The sequence below is a fragment of the Gymnoscopelus microlampas genome (genome assembly GCF_963454915.1).
Source record: "Gymnoscopelus microlampas genome assembly, chromosome: 2".
Classification (NCBI taxonomy): Eukaryota; Metazoa; Chordata; class Actinopteri; order Myctophiformes; family Myctophidae; genus Gymnoscopelus; species Gymnoscopelus microlampas.
In genome coordinates this window covers 43,675,891-43,699,858 of record NC_139939.1, presented here as the reverse complement: position 1 = coordinate 43,699,858, position 23,968 = coordinate 43,675,891, and the positions used below count along the sequence as shown (strand labels likewise).

The following is a 23,968-nucleotide window of genomic DNA, read 5'->3' as shown; positions in this document are numbered from 1 at the left end:
GCTGTAGCACCACCTAGAGTCTATCTGTGCACGTCCCTAGTAGGAGCCTGTCCAGATGTACAAACATACAAATTGTAGAATCAAACATTTGACTGTGAATGCCAGTGCAGTCAGTGTTAATCTATCAATGTCAGTGGTGTAAAGTAACTAAGTACATTTACTCAAGTACTGTACTTAAGTACACTTTTGAGGAATTTATACTTTACTGGAGTATTTCCCATTTTCAGTACTTTTACTTCTACTCCACTATATCTCAGAGGCAAATATTGTACTTTTATTCCACTACAATTATTTGAATACTCTAGTTACTTTGCAGATTTAGATTATTATTACAAAACATACATTAACCACTTCAGCCCTATATATATATTTTGGGCTATTTGAAAATAGCCGATCTACAAGCTCAAAATGCGTCGCGATGCAACGCATTGTGATCTTGTAGATCGGCTACTTTCAAAAGATTGTATAGATTATGAACTTGTGAAATGGGACATTCTGCTCAATGAGTACTATTACTTTGGTACTTTAAGTACATTTTGATACCGATACTTTTGTATTTTTACTCAAGTGAATTTTTAATTCCGGACTTTTACTTACTTTTACAGAGTATTTTTATATCGCAGTATTGATACTTTTACAAATGTTTAGTACTTTTTCCACCACTGATCAATGTTAGCAACATATCATATTGTTTAGCTAGTTGTGGTTCTTTCAGTGCACCTTTGTTAACGTTAAATTTGTTAACGTTTTGAAACCTGCAGAACTATCATAACTTATCACATTATTGCCTATTATGCATGGACAACCAAAGTACAAGCTTGTAATTCTATATACAATATTTACATGTTGTTCAGTCTTACTTGAACACTATTGCATACTTCACACACACAGGTCACAACCCTTCTCTTTGATGGTTAATAGTGACTTCTCCATCTCAATCAGCATTCCAGAGAAAAAAGAAAAGAAAGTATAGATGCTGTGCAACCGACTAAGACCTGTCAGCAGTTATCGTCTCAGTTTTAATATAAATATAAATAGATTATCTATACTTCGCCCACATTATTCAGACACTGCCAGAGAATGCAGTTTAACAACCTTTGTACAAAATTAAATACATCTTTCATCTTTATCCTCATTCCTCAGGGGACAATCGTATATAATTATATTGCAAAGAATGAAGCAGCTTAGGACAGTCTTGTATGAGATTCCGGTGGTTTCGGTTTGCAGTGTTTGAAGAAAAAGTCTGAGGAAAAAATACATGGTATTTCGCCATGTGCCAAATTTCATCTTCTAGATGTGTGTAGCCTAATTTATTGGTTAAATGTGTCTGGACTGTGTCTACCCAAGGGAGGTTTGTTAAGTGTCCAATGATCACCGTGGTTTTAGCAGTCTTTTGTACATCGCAAAACCCAACACCGCAAACACCGTGGCCCCGACACTTGTTCTCAGCCAGAAGGTAGAACTCTTCAGATCTGCTTGGCTTACATGTCTGAGAGAATAAGAGAGAGAAACGGAGGAACAGAACATGAATACAGATTTAAGAAATAAGAGACGAAGATAGACATGGGGAGATGGTGAAGAGAAGGACAGTTGAGAGAGAAATGGAAACGGAAAAGGTCTAAATGAGAGAGGGCTTAGCAACAGCATTATCATGCAGTATGGCCGAATGGAGGGGAAGCTCTCATTTTGTTTCCCTCTTCACTGAACAAAGTATGGTTTTACATGCAGCTTGAAAACAAGACAGGCACACTGCCAGAAAGGCCTTGAGGCTTGTGAGGCGTTGCCTGAGTGAGCCTCCAGGTGAGCGACTGCCTGCACTGAGCACTGAGCCGACGGCCTCGCATGCCATTCGAGTTGACAAGCCATGGTGGACAGATGGTGGGAAGACAACCAATCTTAGTGAAGGAGAGAAAGTAGACATACACAGGAATATGTCTTTGTACTGAGAAATGAATAAATAAAATTAAAAAAAAATATATATATATATACATATATATATATATATATATATATATATATATATATATATATATATATATATATATATATATATATATATATATATATATGTACATCTTTCGCCGCAGGCTGAAAACCCACCTCTTCAGGAAACACTACCCATCCTCTCTGCCTGGCCTACTTGTTGTTAACTAGTTGTACGAACCGCTTGTTTTATTGTTGTATTGTTTTATTGGATCTTGTTTAGTCGATAGACTTATTTGTTTTAGCTCCTGCTCATTTGATTTTGCCAATTTTGTCTCATCTGTTTAAGGAAATAGGTAGCTGATATAATGCACTTTTACCTTAGCGCTAGGTATACTCTTGGTTGCTTGTTTTAGCAGAAAATGCACTTAAGACTTCTGGTGATTAGTAGTTTTCGCGTTCCCTACCTATGTTGAATGCACTTATTGTAAGTGTGTCTCCCACGTATGTCTCCCACGTATTTGGATAAAAGCGTCTGCTAAATGACTGTAATGTAATGTAATGTATATAATATATATATATATACATACATACAGTATATATATATATATATATATATATATATATATATATATATATATATATATATATATATATATATATATATATATAATAAGGACAAGAATCTATATAGTGGAATCAACAGCCAGAAGTAAAGAATCAGAGCGCTAAACGCAGCAGGGAAGGTTAACATGATAATGATGAGGAGAAGGATTGAGAGGTTATCCTAGCAAGCTAACAGGTGGTCAAACACGGTATAGTCATAAAAGGAAGTAAGTAAGGACCTGCTGAGCACAACGGCGTAGAGTTTGGCCCTGACCGTCTGCAGCAGCTCAGAGTTGAGGAAGTTCTGACACAGGCAGAAGGTGCACCTGTTGCATGTGCACATGCACCGCAACCGGGCATGGCTGAGGAGAGAGGTGAAGAAACACACACACACACACACACACACACACACACACACACACACACACACACACACACACACACACACACACACAGCTGTAAGTAGACTACATAGTACCGTACGTACATGGACACAGAAACAGGTTTGAACAGGATATGTAAACACACACACACACACACACACACACACACACACACACACACACACACACACACACACACACACACACACACACACACACACACACACACACACACACACACACAGAGAAGAAGAAGGTACAGCAGAAACCGAAGACACGCCACCATCATCCTAATGACTACATTGTCTAATGGGTAAATCTGGATGTTGCTACAACTCAGCTACACTGAGATCTAGCCTTTCTGAAACACTGTTGTAGTACAGTAGGTGGGTGTTTTCAACTTGATACATTCAATTAGAATTTAAAGGATTTTAAAAGGTTGTGTGTATGTGTGTAGTGTAGTAGTCGACTACGCTGGGGATTTTCAGATGACCTCAACAGGGCTAGTTTACTGTATATCATGTAACTGTGTGACAGAGGGGCAGAGAGGTGATGTGTGAAGACAGGGAACTGCAGGAGTGTGAACCTCTGGGGGCGATCCAACATTACAGCAGAGTAGGAGTCCATCCACGTACTGTATGATAGCACACCGTAGGAACACTTACCCCGCCAGACTGCAAAGTAATACTTCCAAAGGGAAGTAAAGTGAATTAATGTGTGACTTTTAATACTTTATGTCAGGCACTGATGCCAAGGGCCTCTGCCAAAGAGGAGGACGTGGAGCAGTTGAGCTTAGAGGCAGAGGAGGTTCAGCTTTGGAACCTGACAAGCTTGTTGAATTTGTTACATTTTGAGGACAGAAGTTGTCATCAATTATGTTCGGTAAGGTGTGTTCAATTATAACGATAGAGGCAAGGCGAGATCTATCAAAACTTTCTACAGTTGAACGTGAGATACTTTTAATTGGGCCCTTAAATACCCAGCCTAGTATCCCACTCTGTCACCAAGCAGACAGGCAGGGTATAGAAATATGGGTGTTATCTTTTAAAACGCAACCTCAACATGGATAAACGTGTCAAACAGTTATACAACTGTGCTTCTTTCTATTTGGGAAAACCTCAACATGGATTTAAACAAGTGGAAATAGTTGTACAGCCGTGCTTCTTTCTCATAATAATTCAATAATTCCTCTCTGAAAGAAATCTGGAAAATGTCATACATGTCTTCTTCATTACATCCCACCTACAGTATATTATAGTGCAATTCCTTACTCTATCATTTGTACAAAATCATGTGGATCTTGGGATCCACATGGGAAGAGCGTGGCTCCACTGTGGATCTTGGACTTCATGTGGCCAGCCTGTGGCATCAGTCATCTATGACAGTGGTTTTCAACCTTTTTCATATCAAGGTTCATTATTTATTCGACATTTGAGCCACAGACCACCATTTGATGAGACACTCTCAGACCCAAAAATTAAGAATATATATGTTATCGTTGTCAAAATAACAATTCTTCTACATTCTCTAATTGTGTATAGACTTCTTGTAAATTAAGTAATGCAGATGTTTAACAATAATTTTATGAGAGCATAACATTAAACCAAATGGACCCATAAAGGACCATTTGGTTTCATTTTACACTCTCAAGAGTTAAAGATCTACAGTGTAAGGGTCCATTTGGTTACCAACTCTCCATCATTTAGCTGGGGACCACCTGGAAAATCCTCAAGGACCACTGGTGGTCCTGTGAAAAATAATGGAGGTCCAGCGGTTTGCAAGATAAGCTCAGTTAGTGGTTTCCTACTTTTCCCAGAATGCCCTTTAACAAATATTTATGGTCATGCGCTGGAAAAACTACTCATCAAACAACTAAACTGCACCAGGCAGCAATGCAAGCTACACATCGTTGTTTTGGTGTAAAGTGTTTTGTGATGTGTTTTTTTAACACTCACGGATGCATGGCCATGGTGGTGAGTTTGGTGTAGATGTCTTTGCAGGGCTCTGAGGCAGTGTTGCAGGTGAAGGACTGAGGCGGGGGCATCTTGTGCTTCCTACAGAACTCCAGAGGACTGCAGGCGTAAAGCTGTTTGACCTCTGGCAAGTCCGACTTCGCTGCTATCATCATACATGGGGTCTTACTGTCCATGAAGTATTGCTATAGGGGAAAAGAGAGGGCAAATGAGGATCACCGTTAAAGTATCATCATATTTGTGGGAGAATTTAACTGTTGCAGGCCAGTGAGCACAGTGCATAGATTTAGTCACTTTCATGACGTTGTTGTCTTTCTTTTGTAAATTAATGCCCTACTTTGTTGATCTACAAGCTCACAACACGTTGCAGTGTGCGCTTGTAGTTCCACTTTCTTCACTATTTGAAGTTTTAAGTGAAAGTGGTTTGTGTGGGTTTATAAATACTGAACTATTAAATGAAAAGTTGTCACCCAATAGCAGGAGGCGGACACAGGAGTTGTAGAAATAATAATACTTTACTTGGCAAAAGAAGCAACACAGGTACACCTCGCATAGAGGGAATTAAACAGTGACCCGGAACACAGGGAGAATACACACAGCAAACACAGGTCCACTCTGCGTCATGACATAAGGTTATGAAAGCGTAGCTTTACGTAGCACGGCACCGAGTGCCGCTCTACAAGCTTTTAGATCTGCTAATTTTTTTTTTAATCGTGAAAATGTGTGCAAATCTTTAGTTTGAATATATATATACTTTTTTAAAGCGAAAGTTTTTAACTCAAATCTTTGCTTCTGGGGATTTTACAATTGTCTTCTAAATCCTAACAGTTTTTTTTTTTACTTATGTTGCTATATTTTCAATGGTTTTCACACTTTTTTCATGTCAAGGACCGCCAAAATAATATGTATTTGTCCGCGGACCCCCTCCCATCTTAAAAATATTTTGTTCCAGGGACCCCCAGAAGCAAAGATTTGAGTTAAAAATGATTTGCACAAATGTTCCTAAAAAGATTTTTCTAAAAATAGCCAAAGAAATCTTAAAATGACACACATGCGTTCCCTTCCCGGCCTTAAAGGGTTAATACGAGATCATGACTAAATTGGATCCGTTGGAACACAGGCTCTTTTTTCTTTCTCCTTTTCCTGAAAAGTAACCGTTTTGGAGGTTTACAGCAAGTGTTCATGTACCTTAAAGACTTTGGCGCAGTACTCAAAAGAGTGAGGGTTGCTGCTGTCATAAGCCAGGCAGACGATGTCACAAGCCAGGTCAGCGTCTGACAGGTAGTCAACATCAGGGAAGACCTCATGAAGCTGGAGAGAGACGACATAACATTTACCATGACTGTACATTACATCAGCGGTGGAAAAAGTACTAAATTAGTTTACCCAAGTAAAAGTATCAATACTGCAATGTAGAAATACTCTGTTACATGTAAAAGTCTGGTATTCAAAATTTACTTGAGTAAAAGTACAAAAGATTTGGCATCAGAATATACTTAAAGTACCAAAAGTAAAACAAAGTAATCATTATGCAGAATGTCCCGTTTCACAAGGTATCATTATGTATAAAATGTATTCAAATATGTATAAAAAACGTATTAAAATCTTTTGAAAATAGCAGATCTACCAGCTCCCAACACGTTGCGATGCGACGCTTGTAGATCGGCTATTTTCAAACTAGAGTTTCGGGGGGCTACGCCCCCCTCAACCCCAGCCGCGCACGGGGCCCAGCGTGGGTGCGTGTATATTGGGGTACCCAAATCGCCGGAGTAAAAGTGTCCAAAAAGAAAAAAAAAAAAAAAAAAAAAAAAAAAAAATTGGAAAAAATGTTAATAGTGATTGTTACTTTGGTGGTCCGCGGACCCCCTGGTGGTCCGCCGACCCCTGTGAGTGTTGGGACCCCCGGGGACCGCCCTGGAACATGGCGGACCCCTTCGGCAGTTTTTTTTTTTTTCATGCACGGTTTGCTTGTTTCTGTCGCTTGTTTTTTAAAACCTGGCAGCAAACTTGGCAACCCGACTGACATCACTGACCTATCCTTGGTATTTGTACTTCCGGGTTGCATAATGATGACATCACTGTCGAGTCCTGTGGTGTCATGAACCTAGGCAGGTTTGTTTACCAAATTACCCTGGGCAGCGTGCTGTGCTGTGGCGGTGGCTGTTTGTTTTTGTGTTTGGGATGAACATGGCACGTGAAGGACGGACATATTGTGATCGAGACATGAGTGAAGTGAAAGTAACGGCCTGGGTGGAACAAAGGAGGTACGTAAGAAGGGGGGGGGGGTTGAAGCAAAGGAGCTGTGTGTGTGCTGTTGTGGAGGACATGGGCAGAGTGCAATGGCGGCCGCTCGTGTTGTTTCGGCGAAACCCGTCGCCGTGCGGTGTCGGTGGTGTGCACGGTAAACGGTACGAAGCTGCCTCCCCTTCCGTTTTGTCCGACATTTGGTGAGTAGAATTAATTATGTTGCGCGGTGGAAAAGGTGTAGTGAGCAATGAGAGGTCCCCTACGCGACGCGTAAATTCAGCGCGGCCGCCGTGGCGAGTCAGTTGGCGACATGTGGTCTGGCGGTGCGTTGTTTATTCGATAACAGAGCTGTGGGGTGTCGCACCTAGGGTGCGGAAGTCGCTCGCCATTTATATAGTTAGATAACCAAAGTTTAAATAGGGCTGAAGTGGTTAATGTCGGTTTTGTAATAATAATTAAAATCTAAAAAGTAACTAGTAACTAAAGTTAACATATCGTTGTAGTGGAGTAAAAAGTACAATATTTGCCTCTGAGATGTAGTGGAGTAGAAGTACCTCAAAATTGTTGTTTGGGGGGGGGGACATTCAGCACAACATTCAACATTCAGGGAAAACAGTTGATCTACAAAATCACACACTTGTTGTGAACTTGTCGATCGGCTATTTTTGGCGAAGACATTTGGGGTATAGGGATTTATATTTATTTATTTATTTAAGCAACACAGAAAAATAAATACTCACAAGGAGGTATTTCTCCTGGCCGTAAACATATGTTGTGTTGATGGCATAGTAGGACTTGTGCTCCTCTCGAATCATCTTTTGGCGCTGTGTGAGATTAGCATGGAGGGGAAAACACAGTAATAAAATCACGTGTGACACATATCAAAACACAATGTAGATTGAGGTTTAACCCATTAAGACCTGAGGCCGCTTCTACAAAAATTCTAAATCCTAACAGTTTTTCGGAGAAAAATATAAAAAATTTCACGATTTTTCAAAAATAGCAGATCTACAAGCTCATAGCGCGGCACTCGGTGCCGCGCTATGAGCTTGTATATCTGCTATTTTTGAATAGCCAAAGAAATCTAAAGTGACACAGATGCGTTCAAGGTCTTAATGGGTTAATGTGATGGGTATTATTGATAGGTATACCAGAAATTGTTGTTGTTTGAATCTCTGATTTCTGTTATCAGTGATTATCATAGCTCACCAGTCCAGGAGGCCTCTGTGCAGCTACAATTTGTGCAAAATATACAGTACAGTATGTACACAATTAGTTGTGAGCTTGTAGATCTGCTATTGTAGATCTGCTACTTTTAGATCGGCTATTTTTTGGCAAAGAGGTATAGGTGTAGAGGGGGGAAAAGAGCACATCAAGTAAAAAATAAAAAGTTTAATCTGAAACACAATTTTATACAATATAGAGGGGGTCCCTGCTTCCTCTCTCTCTCAGCTAGGGGGTCCTTGGCCTGAAAAACATTGAAGACCCCTGGTGTAGATGGCAAAAAGTTGGGGGCCAGGTATAGACCCCTGGGGGACCCCCATCAACGAAGTATATAGGGTTAAAGTGTAAACAGGCTGGCCCCCCTCCTACAGTAAATCACTGAGCTTTTAACCCCTCCTCCTCCTACAGTACCTCCAGGTCAGTTGACTTGTGGCTACTGGCAGGCTCAGGGTGACTGTGCCTTTGCTGTTGGAGCCCCTAGATCAGTGGCTCTCAAACCAAAGGTTCATTAAGGAACCCCGTCAAGGGACCAAGAGGGTCCCTGGACCCCACTTTGAGAATCAGCATTCCCTCCCTATCAGATACTGTATGACCCCTCCATTGAATATTTTAATGGCTGCTCACCATGAGGTTTTTACCCAGGAAGGCTTGGACGAAGCCACTCTTGCCGCTGCCGATGTCGCCGAAGACGTTACAGCGGAAGACGCTGCGCTGGGTCTGTTTCTTCTGCAAGTCAATCTTCTTATCTCTGGTCACTGCAGGAGCACCAACAGAGACGAGGGTCAGGGAATCCGTTTATACTAGCTCTATACTAGACCTGAGAACAATTCTACAAAATGTCTTCTAAATCCTAACAGTTTTCTGAAAAAAATTGTGTTTCTATATCAGTGGTGCTCAAAGCTTTTTCATGTCATGGACCCCCAAAATTATTATGTATTTGGCCGTGGACCGCCATTTCAAAATATTTTGTTCCAGGGACCCCCACAGAAGCAAAGATTTGAGTTAAATAATTCGCCAAATATTGTCAAACATGCAGACACAAACAACACTTTACATTGATTTATTAAAGTGCACAGCAGTCGTCCGAGACAAAACGTTTTTCAGCCTGAAGATGCCGATGAAGGTTTTAGTCTTATGCTGTGCACTTTAATAAATCATCAAAAACGGCTACGTTTGTGAGTGCAGCATATTGCTCTACACCATTGGTTCTCAAGGGGTCCTTGGGGGGTACCAGGGGGTCCCCAGCAAAATCAGTTAATATACTGTAGCTTCACAATCATTTTAACCACTTTAACCATATTTTATACGTTGGCTATTCAAAAATAGCAGATATACAAGCTCATGGCAAATCTTTGATTTTTATTTATTTTAAAGCGAACATTTTTTACACAAATCTTTGCTTCTGGGGGTCCCTGGCACAAAACATGTTCAGATGGGGGTCCGCGGCCAAATACATATCATTTTGGGGGTCCTTGACATGAAAGAGTTTGAGAACCACTGGTCTACAGTAGTGTTTACAGTATACTGCAACCCCACACAAACTGGTCTACAGTGAGCTGAGTTATAGTAACTCGGTTGATTACTCTGCTACTCCTGTTATCTCTCCAAGGGTTGTATTGTATGTCATTTTAGGTGGTGGTGGTTGGCACATTAATTACCACACTAAAGCAGGGGTCTTCAACGTTTTCAGGCCAGGGACCCCCTAGCTGAGAGAGAGATGAAGCAGGGACCCCCCTCTATATTGTATGAAATTGTGTTTCAGATTCAACTTTTTTGGTTTACGTGGTCTGCTCTATTTCCCCTCTACCTCTTTGCCAAAAATAGCCGATCTACAAGCTCACAACGCCTCGCAGCTTGTAGATCTGCTATTTTTGGCTAAAGTTCTCCTCAGAAAAGGGATGCTAGGGTTCAAGTGGTTAATGTAAAAAACAAAACATCATATCACACAAAGATTTGGCGGACCCCCTGTAGTAACTCTGAGGACCCCCTGTTGAAGACCCTTGCTCTAAAGTAAAAATCAATGCACTGCAAAACTATTTCCTCAGTGGGACACAGGCTTGCATTTGTATTGGGAGTGTTGCAGAGTAGCCCTTCTGTAGCCCATAAGGACTAATATATCTTCCTTAGCTAGAGGGGATTCCCCTTTGGAATCCAGGTGGTTACCAGGTGCATAATAATGACTATAGTGGCTGATAGCAAAGCCCAATAAACTGATCAGCCAGCATGGCTAAGCCTGGGAGATAGAAACCTACGTGCCGCGCAAACTAATGGACTCACACTCCTAAAGCTCCTAAAATGACATTATATTTCATGCTCAGGAATTATTTACTAGTTAAAAGCATGATTATAACCTTGAATATAACTCATCACAATTGAGTCATAATTTAATTTACTGCAGAGATGATTCACCTGTGATTCCTGATGCCTGGGACTCCTGTTCAGCAACGATAGAATACCCAAGATAGCCCAGGTACTCCAGGCATCGCTGGACATCCAGGTAAGTTGTTAGCCTGGACAAAATTAAGGAAAAGATGCAATCAATTGCCTTTTTTTAATATTAATGGAGGAAGAAAAACATCCTGCAGAAAATGTAATATAGAAGAAGAGCAGACAACCTATAGAAAGAGTGAAATGCTGGATTCATGGAGACTAATTGTGTGTAATGATGTGATCATCTAAAACTTGGATCAAAGAAATGTTGATGTCCTACAGCGCTGTTTCCCAAACAGTGGGTCGGGACCCAAGTTTGGATCGCGGACCTATTTTTATGGGTCGCGAATAAATATCCCCTTAATCATGAATGAATAATAAAACAAGAAATTACATGAATTAGAAAAAATACTAAACTTTTAAGAAGTAGTGAAAATAGCAGATCTACAAGCTCACAACTTGTGAGCTTGTAGATCGGCTCTTTTCATTAGTTTGGGTCCCGGGGAGAAATAAAACCTCTCTTTTGGGTCTCAAGCTAAAAAGGTTGGGAACCAGTACATACGTCCACTGTGAGAGGTATCCCTGGTAGGTAATCCAGCCCTGGTCATTGGTAGACACTGTGTTATTGACATCTGGACCCCAGGGCGTGTAGGGAAACACTTGAAATAGATCGTTCAGCTCCTCTGGGGACAGTGCAAAATCACGGTCCTGAAATATGATTACACATACAGTCCATTGGTTGGTTAACTGTAGCTAAAGCATAGAGCAATATGAGAGTGGGATCCACATGTTAGCGAAGGCAACATGTCCCTTATCAACTAAATAAAAAATTAAAAAGTGTTAAGAGAAATTGTTAAGTAAAACCAACAATTATCAAGTCTACTTGCATCCTGCAGCCTGAAAAGTCTGTGTACAGTATGTGTGTGTGTGTGTGTGTGTGTGTGTGTGTGTGTGTGTGTGTGTGTGTGTGTGTGTGTGTGTGTGTGTGTGTGTCTCCTCAGTATTCTCAATGGTATCTTTGAAGATTAACTGCAGTTTATCAACCCCATTTACAAAAGCCGACACTAGGGTCATGATTACAAATTGAAGTTGACGATTAATCAAATAATTCACTCAAATAATTGCGATTAACGATTTCATTGTGTTTGGCATTGAACATTGGAAAATATGTTTTTTGTTTTTTTTTCTGTTTGCCATTTAGGCTTCGTAATAAAAAAATTCACAGGGCAGATATGACAAATAACTTAAATGTACAAAGAAATTATTGACATATTTAATAATTGTATACATGTAAAAATAGCAGAAATAGCTGATCTACAAGCTTACATTGTAGCAGCTATTTCTGCTTTTTTTAATATTCGGAAATGTGTGAACATTTTTCAACATGGAAACAATTATGACGATTATGCAAAAATAATTGCGATTAGTCGATTATGTAATAATTGTGACAGTCCTAGTCGACACCCATCAAGAACATAATTATACAGATGTAATCCCACGAGAAGACGGTACAGTCTCCTTCCTGCCAAGCCCTTCTCAGTAGCTCACATTTAAATCAAGCCTCCGTGTTTGCCTCAGGGCTGTATTTTAGAACGAGAGGTTTCTTCCCAGTGCATACACCTGGGGGCAGAAGTGAACACACTGTACCTTGTCATGTTTGTCAAAGACGCTCTGGAGGAAGAGGTAGGCGTTATGGTTCAGCTCTGTAGTGCAGTCTGGAGGTATTTTCAACCTGGGGAGAATGAAATGTATAAATATACATACATTTTGGGAGGACATTGGGGATCAGGTATGGTCAGTGTTGCATTGCTGAATTGGAACGTGGTTGCACTGTATTTTAATTACTTGCACGTCGCTTAACACCTACACTACAGGTCACACAATGGACAATTGATATGCATCTAGGCTCATTACTATGTTAATTTACCTGGTGTGAGTCGGGAGCCTTTGTAAACTTTGTTGAGGTGTTAATTTAAAGTTGTTTTAAATCTATGCATGTGCCTGTCCTGGTCAAATAGGTTCCTGCACGGCGTACGGTACAAGGCCGTCCCATGAGCAATGCAACCCTGGGTAGGGTGGAATTAAGTAGAGTAGTTTATAGGACGTGCTGTAAGTTATATTATTGGGCTAAAACAAACAAAACAAATTGTTAAAAAGTTAAAGCTCTATATTATTTCTGATATTAATCATTGCTATGGAGTGTTTGTTCAGTAACAGGGGTCTCACCGTCTTGGCAGCACTCTAATTTAAAAAAAAAGAAGAAAAATTCAGGTTGGGCCCTTTGTTTCATCACTTCCAATTTCACTTGTTTATCCTTTTAATACAGGATTTATCCTGTATGAGTTCTCGCCTGATAAGACCCCTAACAACGTCACACTGATAAGAACCAGTATGCGTGCGCAGGCCGGCACCAAGTGAACCCCACCGCTCATAAGATGTCATGGAAAAGTGGTCACTGCACTCAAAAATGCATCCCATCATACTTTCAGATGCTCTTTTTCTCCCAGCATGGAGGAAGAATGCTTAGGATTTTTACTGCGATCTCTCGCTCATGAAATATATAATCCTTGGTTTCTGTTGTGTGTAAACAATAATAGCAATTCAAAGCAGTTGTCCCCCAAACCCTACCTCCAGTGGCTGTCATCAGACCGGAGGGAGTGCTCTATGATCACTGCACCAGAGCCTGCTATTGCTCGCACAGCTGCAGCCCATCAAGCCTAATTTATGCTCCGTCCAGCGAAGGTGTCACACGCAGAGAACGGACGAGAATGGCAGACCTCCAAGCTCACAACGGACGCATCCGCGACACGGTTGTGAGCTTGTATGTTCTCGGCGTGCAATACCGTTGCACAATGAAGTATATGTCTCGTTTGGTATGAGTCTCCTTTATTGTCAAAAAATATGAAACATTGTATTAAAAAGTCTCATGCATTTTTTTCCGCCAGGTGTTGCTAATTATAAATCAAACTTCTATGAGTTATAGAGTACCAAAGTCCTGGCGTCACAAGTTCATCCCCTGGGTCACAGAAGTTTTTCTCTATGGAAAATAACATTGGGTCATCTTAGAATCATCTCATATAAGAATTGTGGTAAAAATAAACAAATTGTCCTGGCACTATTGTCAGGGAGGTGGCTCTGTATCGTTTACGATAGTCATATTTGAGCGACTGACCTGGGTGGGGTCTGTTATTTTTTTGGGTGCTGCAGTATAAATCATAATAGATTATTATCAAATAACTGCACCAAAGAAAGACTCACGGAGGGTAGAGGTAGTCCTGGTGTAGCTCCAGGTCATCGTCATATCCGAACCTCCTGAGCACTGTCCACGTGGTCTCATGACGTCCTCTCTGGATGAACAAGGTGTGGAGGAACAGGAAGCCTGCGGTAGTAGTGTAACAGAGAATTCATGAATGTGTGTGTGTCTGTGTGTGTGTGTGTGCATGTACATGCACTGGCTCCAGATCACAAACAAACCCTTTTCCATAGTTGAAATCGTCCAGTGCCACTGTTTTAGACCCTTGGATGAGACAGTCAGTCAGACTATATCAATCGTTACCTTTCAGGGTGAGGCCATTGTCACGCACTCCATCGTTCAGATTCTTCTTCACCACGTTCTTTACATCCTCTAGAGCCTGAGGTGCTAGAGGTGTGTTGAAGCATATCCTCTGTGAATGAATACACATACACACACATATGAATCAAACTGCTACAACAGACCCCGACTGCTACAATAATCATGTGACATAACCAAATGAAGCCTAGCGTCCCTATTCTTGGCATCTCATGAATGATAGGCATACATTCAGCGAAAATAAGTGAGCATTCTGCAAAAATAGCAGATCTACAAACTCACAATGTGTTTGGGACACATTGAGAGCTTGTAGACTGGCTATTTTCGGCGAAGAGATGTGGTGACCAAGTACAGACCGCTGGGGGAATCCTGTCAATTAAGTATACTAGTCCATACCCGTGGGGGGATAAAAGAAACGCTAATAAACAGCTGAGATTTGGTGAAATTGACATCCGTGCACATGGTAATGGTCAATGGCTGTGTGCAAATTCAGATCAATAGCTCCAGCCAATGAGAAGAACCGGGCAGAGCAGATTTTGGCCTCACCACTACAGAGCTTTGAAGAATTATAGGAGGATAGGGCTGATATATGATGTATAGGGTATAAGTGGTTAACTTGCCTGGAAGAAGTTTAGCTCAATATCATTGAGAATTCCATCATTGTCGAGGTCAGACACTCTGAAGATTCGTGTCAGGGCTTTCATACAAAGTAGCTTCATCTGGGAATCAAACAGTAACACATGATTCATAAAGTCAGTAAAACAAACTGGTCTTCATTTAGATCTAAAAACGTTCCCACACATTTTCAACAATGAATTTTCCAAAGTATTTGACCTCATTCCCAGGTCTATAGAAGTCATATGGTGCAATAATGAGCCTCTTACTCCAGTATGCTATCAATGCACCAAGACAGACTCGAGCAAAGCTGTCACGTGACAAACAGAACAGATCTACAGGCTAACAATGTATCACGGTGCAACATGCTAATTTGTAGATCTATTATTTTTGTCACGTGACCTCCTGTATACATTAGGCCACAAAATGTACCCCTGGCCAAACTATAACCCGGGGTTAAAGGGGGCAAGCCTGTTTGATACCATGTGGTATAAACCGGACTAGCCCAGAATATACCCCGGGGTATGAAACAGGCTAGCCCACTTTAACCACATTTTGGGCTGTTATATGGGGCAAAATACTACAATATTTTGTAATTCATCGATAGATTCCTTCTTCAGCTTACATCTTTTTTCACTGGGCAGTAGAGGGGGCCGGTGGGATGAAGTACTGCCTTTTGGGCATAGTAGAACATCTCTGATATGTTCTTCAAGTTCTTTGCCGAACACTGCAAACATTAAGAATAGGTTTATTTTGTATTTTTATACATAAACAAATGCTTCCTGAAAGAAATATCAAATCATCTTTATACCTTTATAAACAAATAAAGTCATTTGTTGTTGTCGTTCCTTCTTCGCACCACAGACGGGACTGTTAGTATCACTGTCAAATGTAGGGCCTTGCCTTTCTGTCTCTGTGTGTGTGTGTGTGTGTGTGTGTGTGTGTGTGTGTGTGTGTGTGTGCGTGTGCGTGTGCGTGTGCGTGTGCGTGGGCGTGGGCGTGGGCGTGGGCGTGGGCGTGCCAAGCCAGACCCAGTTATAGGGTATTAACAAACATGATCTGTCTGTGGAACATGCCCAGTCTAATTGACCAGTCTGACCAAACATAACATGTTGCAACTTGCTGCTCTGTTAGACAGCAGTCAGTGTCTGTTACACCAGGGAAGGCTTAGATCTGCCAAGCCAGTAGTGCAGTGACCGTGGTTGTGTGCAGGGTTGCATTGCTCATGGGACGGCCTTGCACGCCGTGCAGGAACCTATTTGACCAGGAGCACGCGCAGGCACATGCATAGATTTAAAGCAACTTTAAATTCACACCTCAATAAAGTTTACAAAGGCTCCCGAGGCTCCCGACTCACACCAGGTGGATTAACATAGGAATGAGCCAAGATCAATTGTCCATTGTTTGACCTGTAGAGTAGGTGTTAAGCGACGTGCGCGTCACGTCATTAAAATAGTGAGTGCAACCACGTTCCAATTCAGTGTGTGTATAGTAGCAGTAGTTTAGTGACCATGTCTAAAATAGCTGACCAAACTGTAGCAGCTAAAAATAGCCCATCTACAATCACTCAATGCGTCATGAGAGAGATGCCTGTCAGAGGGAGGTGTTGAACGAGAGAGGAGCAGGACGGAGGTGCTACGTCCTACCGGTGGAGGCTCCTCACTGGCAGGTGAGCCAGTAGTGTACAATAACAGTGTCTGAAGAAGGGCTGTTGTGAGTCAAAAAACGTCACAACACTTTAAGGGTGCAATACATTTATTTTCCTTTAAATGGAGCTCATCAGTGTGCAAGCGTTTTTTCATTTTGTTTTGGCTGTCATTTCTCGCTCAGCACCTGCCCAACATAGTTTTATTTTTATTTTTATTTAACCTTTATTTAACCAGTAAAACACATTGAGACAGAGTCTCTTTTACAAGTGGGAACTGGCCAAGGGGCAGATTAAAAATTTCACATCACTGCTAAAACAAACAGTACAAATCAGTACAACAGTAATATTAATACATCCATGACTCACAGGAACCTTAAAACAAATCTCCTAGTGAAACTAAAACATTTATTATTACTCAGCTCAAACCAAACCAAGTAACCTACCAGGAAACTAATCCAATTATTACATGTAGCAATTCATAGAATTTTACCCACATGTACAATGACATAGTTTCTCCTTTTTTTTTTTTTTTAGACATCCAAACAATTACAGGTATGAGCAAGTTTCTCAACAATGAAACTTTTAAACCTTCGCACAGAGATAAGTGTGGCAAGTTTCAAACTCTTTTGGAGGTCGTTCCAAGCCCAAGGACCATGAAAAGCAAGGCATTTTTTGCCCACCTCAGATGAAAAACCCGGGATTACACAACGTATCCATGCATTAGATCTGAGATTGAGGCCATTTTTTACCACCTCAAATTTTGAGGAGATATAAGTGGGGAGAATTCCACCCAAGATTGCCTTATAGATGAAAGTGTACCAATGCTGCTGCCTACGGGCACCTAGGGAGAACCAGCCGACTGCTGCATACAGAGTACAATGATGAGTCCTAAAGGGTAAGTTAGTTACAAATCTCAATGCCGAATGGTACAATGGATCCAAACTGGCCAATGTAGTGGGACAAGCAAACCTATAGATGGCATCACCATAGTCTAGCTGGGACAAGAACAGACCAGCAACCAATTTTTGGCGAGCTGCTCGGGCAAAGCATGCCTTCAATCTATAGAAGAAACCTATAGTAAATTTCAATTTCTTGCTCAAAGCATCTACATGTGTGCACGTCTTTCCTTTCTTTTAATCTACAATAGCAGCTGGTTAACTGGCATGAAGGCAAAATAAATGTACATTTAAAAGAAAATCAAGATGTTCTGAATAAGAATCAGTGTGAGACCCAAATGGCTAATCTGAGTGAAGGTAAGATTCATTAACAACATACAGTACAGTGTAAGAGTAGAAACTGTAAATGTCTTTCCTTGAAGATACAAGGTCATCCAACATGTTTCTATAATGAAAAATCAAGAGAAGCGATAGACAGAACATAATTCTGGTCTTGGGCCAGCTTCAGGTCAAACAGACTGCATGGACAAAACTGATTTTGTTCTATGCTGTAACCTTGGCAGAAATATTTATAGAAACATAAACTGTGTGCGCGTGCGTGCGTGCGTGTGTCCGTGTGCATGCTGGGCTTTAACCTAGACAAAGCTTTCTATTTCACAAGTTAACGCAGTAGTGTTAATTAAGACCTGGAACGCATCTGTGTCACTTTAGATTAATTTGGCTATTCAAAAATAGCAGATATACAAGCTCATAGCGCGGACCGAGTGCCGCGCTATGAGCTTGTAGATCTGCTATTTTTGAAAAATCTAGATTTTTTTGTTTTTATAATAAAAAATAAAAACGGTTAGGATTTAGAAAACATTTTAAATAATCGCCTCAGGTCTTTATGGGTTAAGGCCAGTCCACACCAATGCAGGGGCGGCAGTGGCTCAGAGGTAGAGTGGCCGGTAGAGCGGCCGGATGGGAACCGCGAGTCCCAGTTCGATCCCGGGCTCCCCCAGAGTTAGTGTCGAAGTGTTCTTGAGCAAGATGCTGAACCCCTAATTGCACCCGATGAGCAAGTTGGTGCCTTGCATGGTTTCCTCCGCCATCGGTGTATGAATGTGTGTGTGTGTGAATGGGTGAATGTAATGCACAATCTATGCAAAGCGCTTATAAATGCACCATTTACCAATGCAACTCCTTGCAACTACTAGCAACCATTATCCCCAAATGGCACCAGTCTGCAACTGGTCAGTCCAGACCGCTGCAACGGTCTCTAAAACAGTTTTGTTGAAAGGAGTTGCTTTGGTGTGGACTGGCCTTAGCACGTAAAAGTAATAATCATACACAGTCAAATAGCACATGTCTTAATTTAACTCTGGACAGTGTAAACACGTGGACCACCAAATGTCAGCGTTCACATGATATCTCTGACACATGCACGTGCACACATAGACATGAAAGGGGGCTTGAGCCCCTGCCCTTTTAGCTGTCACTAAAAAAGTGCCCACTCCAGACTGTAAAAAAAAAAGAATAAAAAATAAAAAAGGTTTCAACTGCCCCTAGAGGCCTAACGGTAAGGCCGATGGAAAAGGCAGTGAATGTATTGGATGCAGCACAAAGCTAACCTTTCTCAGGTATCTAGTTTGTCACCGTACGACCTTCCTAGCTCGTGTTATTAAAGAATAACGGGCAACAATGGCCAAAACTCAATCGCAAATCGGCGATCGAAAATTGGCGATCGAAAATCGGCGAAAGTGGACGTTTTCAAGATGTTTTGGCCATTATCTCTGGAACGGAAGGTCCAATCTGCTCAGTTCAAAACTTGTTGGGTGCGTGACTTTGAGGACATTAAGCATGCAATGATACCTTTTCAGATTTTTGGGGTTTTCGGGCGTAAAAGTATGGTAAAAGCCAATAGGTGCCCTTTTGGAATTCCAGCCCCTGCCTCTCCAAATCCTTCTGCACGTCCCTGCTTTGACCCATAAATCAGTATTCTTTGTAAGTCTTCCATTACAGTATGAAGGTCCTGGTCCTACCTCTACACAGGTCTCTATCTCACTGTGCTGGTTCATGATGGGCAGTATGGTCTCCATGCTGCTGTGTTCCACCAGGTCAGACTTATTCCCCACCAGGATCAGAGGAACCCTGCACACACAACAACATAACGTTAGCTGTCAGACAGAAACATGCATATTCAAATTTTTGATAAATTAAAAGGGATAGTTCACCCCCAAAATGACTTTTTTTTAAATTGATTTGTCACCCCATGGAAACTTGAATTCATGGATATTTTTTTGTTTTTATCGCATTCCTAAGCCAATAATTTGATGACCGGCAGCGGTTCCGGTAGGAGACACAAAGAGTCTCCTTTGTCTCTCCTACCGGAACCGCTGCCTACATCCGCTGCCGTCATCAAATTATTGGCTTAGGAATGTGACAACCCAAACCCCAAAATATCCATGAATTCAAGTCTCCATGGGGTGACTAATCGACTAAGTACTTTTTTGGGTGAACTATCCCTTTAACGCCCAACTTGATCATACTACAGCGTCACACACAACTATCAAAAGCAGCAGATCCACAAGCTCGAAACGCGTTTTGAGCTACTTTTGCTATTTTTTTATTTGAATCCTAAAAAAGTAACAGTCTTGGACATATGAGGTTTCCACCTGACAGAGACGATAAACACCACGAGAGCAACATAATAATACACCAGCTTGTAAAATTGTACTTTTGACGCCCCATTATATTAAACGCTATATTGATATGTAATAATAACCCCAACACCACCACTAACCCAGTAATCTACCAGTATGCATGTTCCTCAGCCACAATTACCGTCCACAAGACTACACACCTGCTATCCTTGTCTGTGTTCTCAGTGATAAGGGGGATCCAGTGGCTTGTAACCTGGGTGTTAGAGAGGAGAAGATGATCACTAGTTTACCACAGTGTTATAATTATGGACATATCAAGTGTTTTAGAGCAAGGGTTCCCAAACTTGGGGTCGGGACCCCCAGGGGGAGCCCCAAATTATTTTGGGGGGTCCCCAGATGATTAGCTTAATATGCAACACTGTTTTCTCACTCAACAGTAAACAAACCAACATACAGTATATGTGTATACAGGTTATCTGCCAAATTGTCAAATATGACATAAGAAAGAGGCAAACAAAATAGCCGATCTACAAGCTCACAATGTCTCGCTTTGCGAGGTGTTGTGAGCTTGTAGATCGACTATTTTCACAATATTTATCTGTGGAACTGAGTCAAACTAAATGTAATGTCTACAATTCCAAGTGCTTGTCAGGGCGGGGGTCCCCAGTTCAAATGTGATTATTTTGGGGGGTCCCCAGTTCAAATATGATTATTTTGGGGGGTACAGTTCAAATATGATTATTTTGGGGGGTCGCGGACTGAAAGGTTTGGGAACCCCTGTTTTAGAGGCTACTCGAAAACACATTTTGCTTATCAGGTTAGCACGGTGACAACAAAATACCGAGATACTAACTGTACCACTGCTGGTAACTGACCTTCTCCATAGACTTCTTATTGTTGACAGAATAGACGATGCAAATCACATTTGCCTACAAGGAGAGAGATAGACGGAGATGTCCATTATTAGGATTCTATCTGGAATGGGCTATTTCTGCATGGGTGTCAGATCAATGAACTAACTAACTCACCTTGGAAATCTCCTTAAACAGCTGCTCATCCGTTTGCTCTGCCTCTGTGGTTGTAGAAAATACGACTTATTAAAAATTAGTTGTTTCGACACCAGTATCGGAAAAGATATTTAAAACTAAATGATTAATTAAATAATAGGAATAGGATACATTTTTATTTTTTCCAGTCCAATGTATGAGTACAAAAGTACAATTAATATACGATGGAATTGATTTTTCAATCACAACTAAAGTCAAAAGAAAATGAGAAATAGTCTTAGCCATGACGGTACCTGAATAGTCAACTATGTGCGTGGGAACTCTTTCTGGTGTGACATCTGCTGGAATGGTGATCTCCTCAGCACGATAAGGAACCTGTAACAGATACCCACACGATACAATACAACTGGCAATCACTAGTAAACTAATTATCAAAGCCTAATTTATTCTCCGTATTATGACAGAGTTGGACTGGGACAAAAAATTGGCTCAGGCATTTAATGCCTTAACAGGCCCCCTTCTGATGTGGCAAGAAAGTGGCTCACCTAACGCTATTTCTATCCCTTGTGCTCATCACATTTCATATCAGCATTACATTTCAGCATATATGCGTTCATTTACACGGTTAACAGACTCTCTAATGCAGGGGTTCTCAACCTTTTCAGGCCGCGACCCCCAAAATAATGATATTATTTCCCGCGACCCCCCGCGTGCACGCGCGCGGTCCCATTCGCGTGCGCAAAGGTTATTTAATTATAATAGGTTATTTGATAATTGTTTATTATCAAAACATTTTTGCAAAAAGTGGGTAAATTGAGTAAATTAACTGATAAAACGTGAATTAATGATAACATAAAAAAATATTTTGTTAAAAAAAAAAAAAAAAAAAAAACATTTTTTTTTTTTTTTTTTTTTCACCAAAAAATCTGGCGACCCCCCCAAATTATTTGGCGACCCCCTGGGGGTCGCGACCCCCTGGGGGTCGCGACCCCCAGGTTGAGAACCACTGCTCTAATGTATAATTGCGCACGCAGACAATCTCACACACCTCATACAGTCAATGTGCCTATCAAATCGATAGATAATAAAATAGCACCCAAATCTAGTGGCTTTCAATGAATAGACTACTAGATTATAGAATATAATAAGGTATGTCCGAATGGGCCCTCCCCAAATCTGCTTTACCCATATCAACGCATGTGCATGCTTTCAGAGTATAAATTAATCTTTGCGCTCCTTTCGTTAATCTTAACTCCACAGCAGTGGATGCAGTAGCTTGAATAATTCAATCATACCACTTGTGGGAACTCCTCGCTGACCAGGGACATGATGAGAGATGTCTTCCCCACCTTGGCTGTGGAATTATTTTGGGAGAAAAAGGTTCCCCGTCCATTATTAACAATTTATAATTGTGTTACAGATACATTTCTACACAATATATAGCCTAACTTGTAAAGTAAAATCCTTGACAAATTAAACCATTAGAATCAGAATGATAGTGCCATAACTAGTCATAGTGATCGTATAATTATGTCCATCAAAAGTGCACAAATTCCATCACTAATCAGATAATCAGGCTAATCAGGCCATAAACATAGGCCTAGGCTACTTAAGATCAGGTCACCTACTACACCTTCATACAAAGGACTGCAGTGCAATGCATACATTTGATCAGGAGCACTAGTGTCAGCGTTATTATTCTTGGTGAGCATGAACGAAAGTCTATGTTTTGCCGTGAATGTCTAAAAGCAAGATGTTATTCTTGACTATCTCGGAGGCAGTGCTCTGTTTTTATTGATTGATTAATTGATTGATTAATTGAATGAATACTTTATTAACAGTGTGTAAAATAAAAGGCACAGGTACAGTTTCATACAAAAGTACACTAAAAGGATAAACCCAAGAAAGCACTATGTCCTGTGTTGTGTATTCAATTCATTGAAATCTAGGAACATAATATGTTGCCCTTAGGGTCAGACTATGACCCTAAGGGGTCAACATAATATGACCCTTAGGGTCAGACTATGGATATGGGTTATATCAGTGGTTCTCAACCTTTTCAGGCCTGTGACCACCCAAAATAATCATATTTGAACTGGGGACCCCCCAAAATAATCATATTTGAACTGGGGACCCCCCACCCTGATAAGCACTTGGAATGTAGGAGTTGAGGCATTACATTTAGTTTGATTCGGTTCCACAGATAAATATTGTGAAAAAAAGCAGACATTTTTGCCTCTTTCTTATATACATTTGACAATTTGTATTTTTTTTTATGTATTAAAAGGGTACTAAAAGTCCCTAGACTGTCACTTCACTGTCATCTGGGGATCCCCCCTGGGGATCCCAACCCACAGATTGAGAACCACTGGATTATATTATAATAATATGTTTTGCATATTAGATTTAACCTATATAGATGAATGAGAGGCTATGATGTGCACACACACACAGAAACACCATCCGTGGTGGCGAACGTCAGCATCACGCGCCCAGCTGTCATCATCAACCACTGAGATGCAGGAGAGAAATCAGAGCTAGATGACCTGATATAACAGACCACTGAGCCACACATCAACACAACACAATGACACACACACATACTTACGCTCTCCCACTAACAATATCCTCACGTCTTTGCGCATCTTCACCAGCGTTGAGACACACAGCACTAAGTGTGTTTATTATAAACATTTATGCTCATCTGGAAGATGAATGGCAGAGAGCGCGACGGACGGCGTGAGCCTTCTTTCCACGTCAGGCTGTTCCTGTTCCGTCAAAATCACATCAGCGCGTTCCGTCA

At 41.1% G+C, this 23,968-nt stretch overlaps 1 protein-coding gene across 1 annotated transcript; it reads right to left on the bottom strand.

The window, feature by feature from the left end:
* Positions 1-521: 521 nt before the first annotated feature.
* Positions 522-23,911, bottom strand: rhot1b (ras homolog family member T1). Its single transcript, XM_084045326.1, has 20 exons — positions 23,774-23,911; positions 22,461-22,519; positions 21,459-21,540; positions 21,187-21,230; positions 21,034-21,087; positions 20,359-20,411; positions 19,538-19,646; positions 15,598-15,699; positions 14,978-15,076; positions 14,343-14,451; positions 14,045-14,165; positions 12,434-12,518; positions 11,349-11,494; positions 10,766-10,866; positions 8,981-9,111; positions 7,873-7,956; positions 6,074-6,196; positions 4,868-5,070; positions 2,769-2,891; positions 522-1,489 (listed from the first exon to the last, which is right to left on the bottom strand). The coding sequence occupies exons 1-20, from the start codon at positions 23,808-23,810 to the stop codon at positions 1,372-1,374; spliced, it is 1,983 nt and encodes a 660-aa protein (XP_083901452.1). The 5' UTR covers positions 23,811-23,911; the 3' UTR covers positions 522-1,371.
* Between the last annotated feature and the right edge of the window lie 57 nt (positions 23,912-23,968).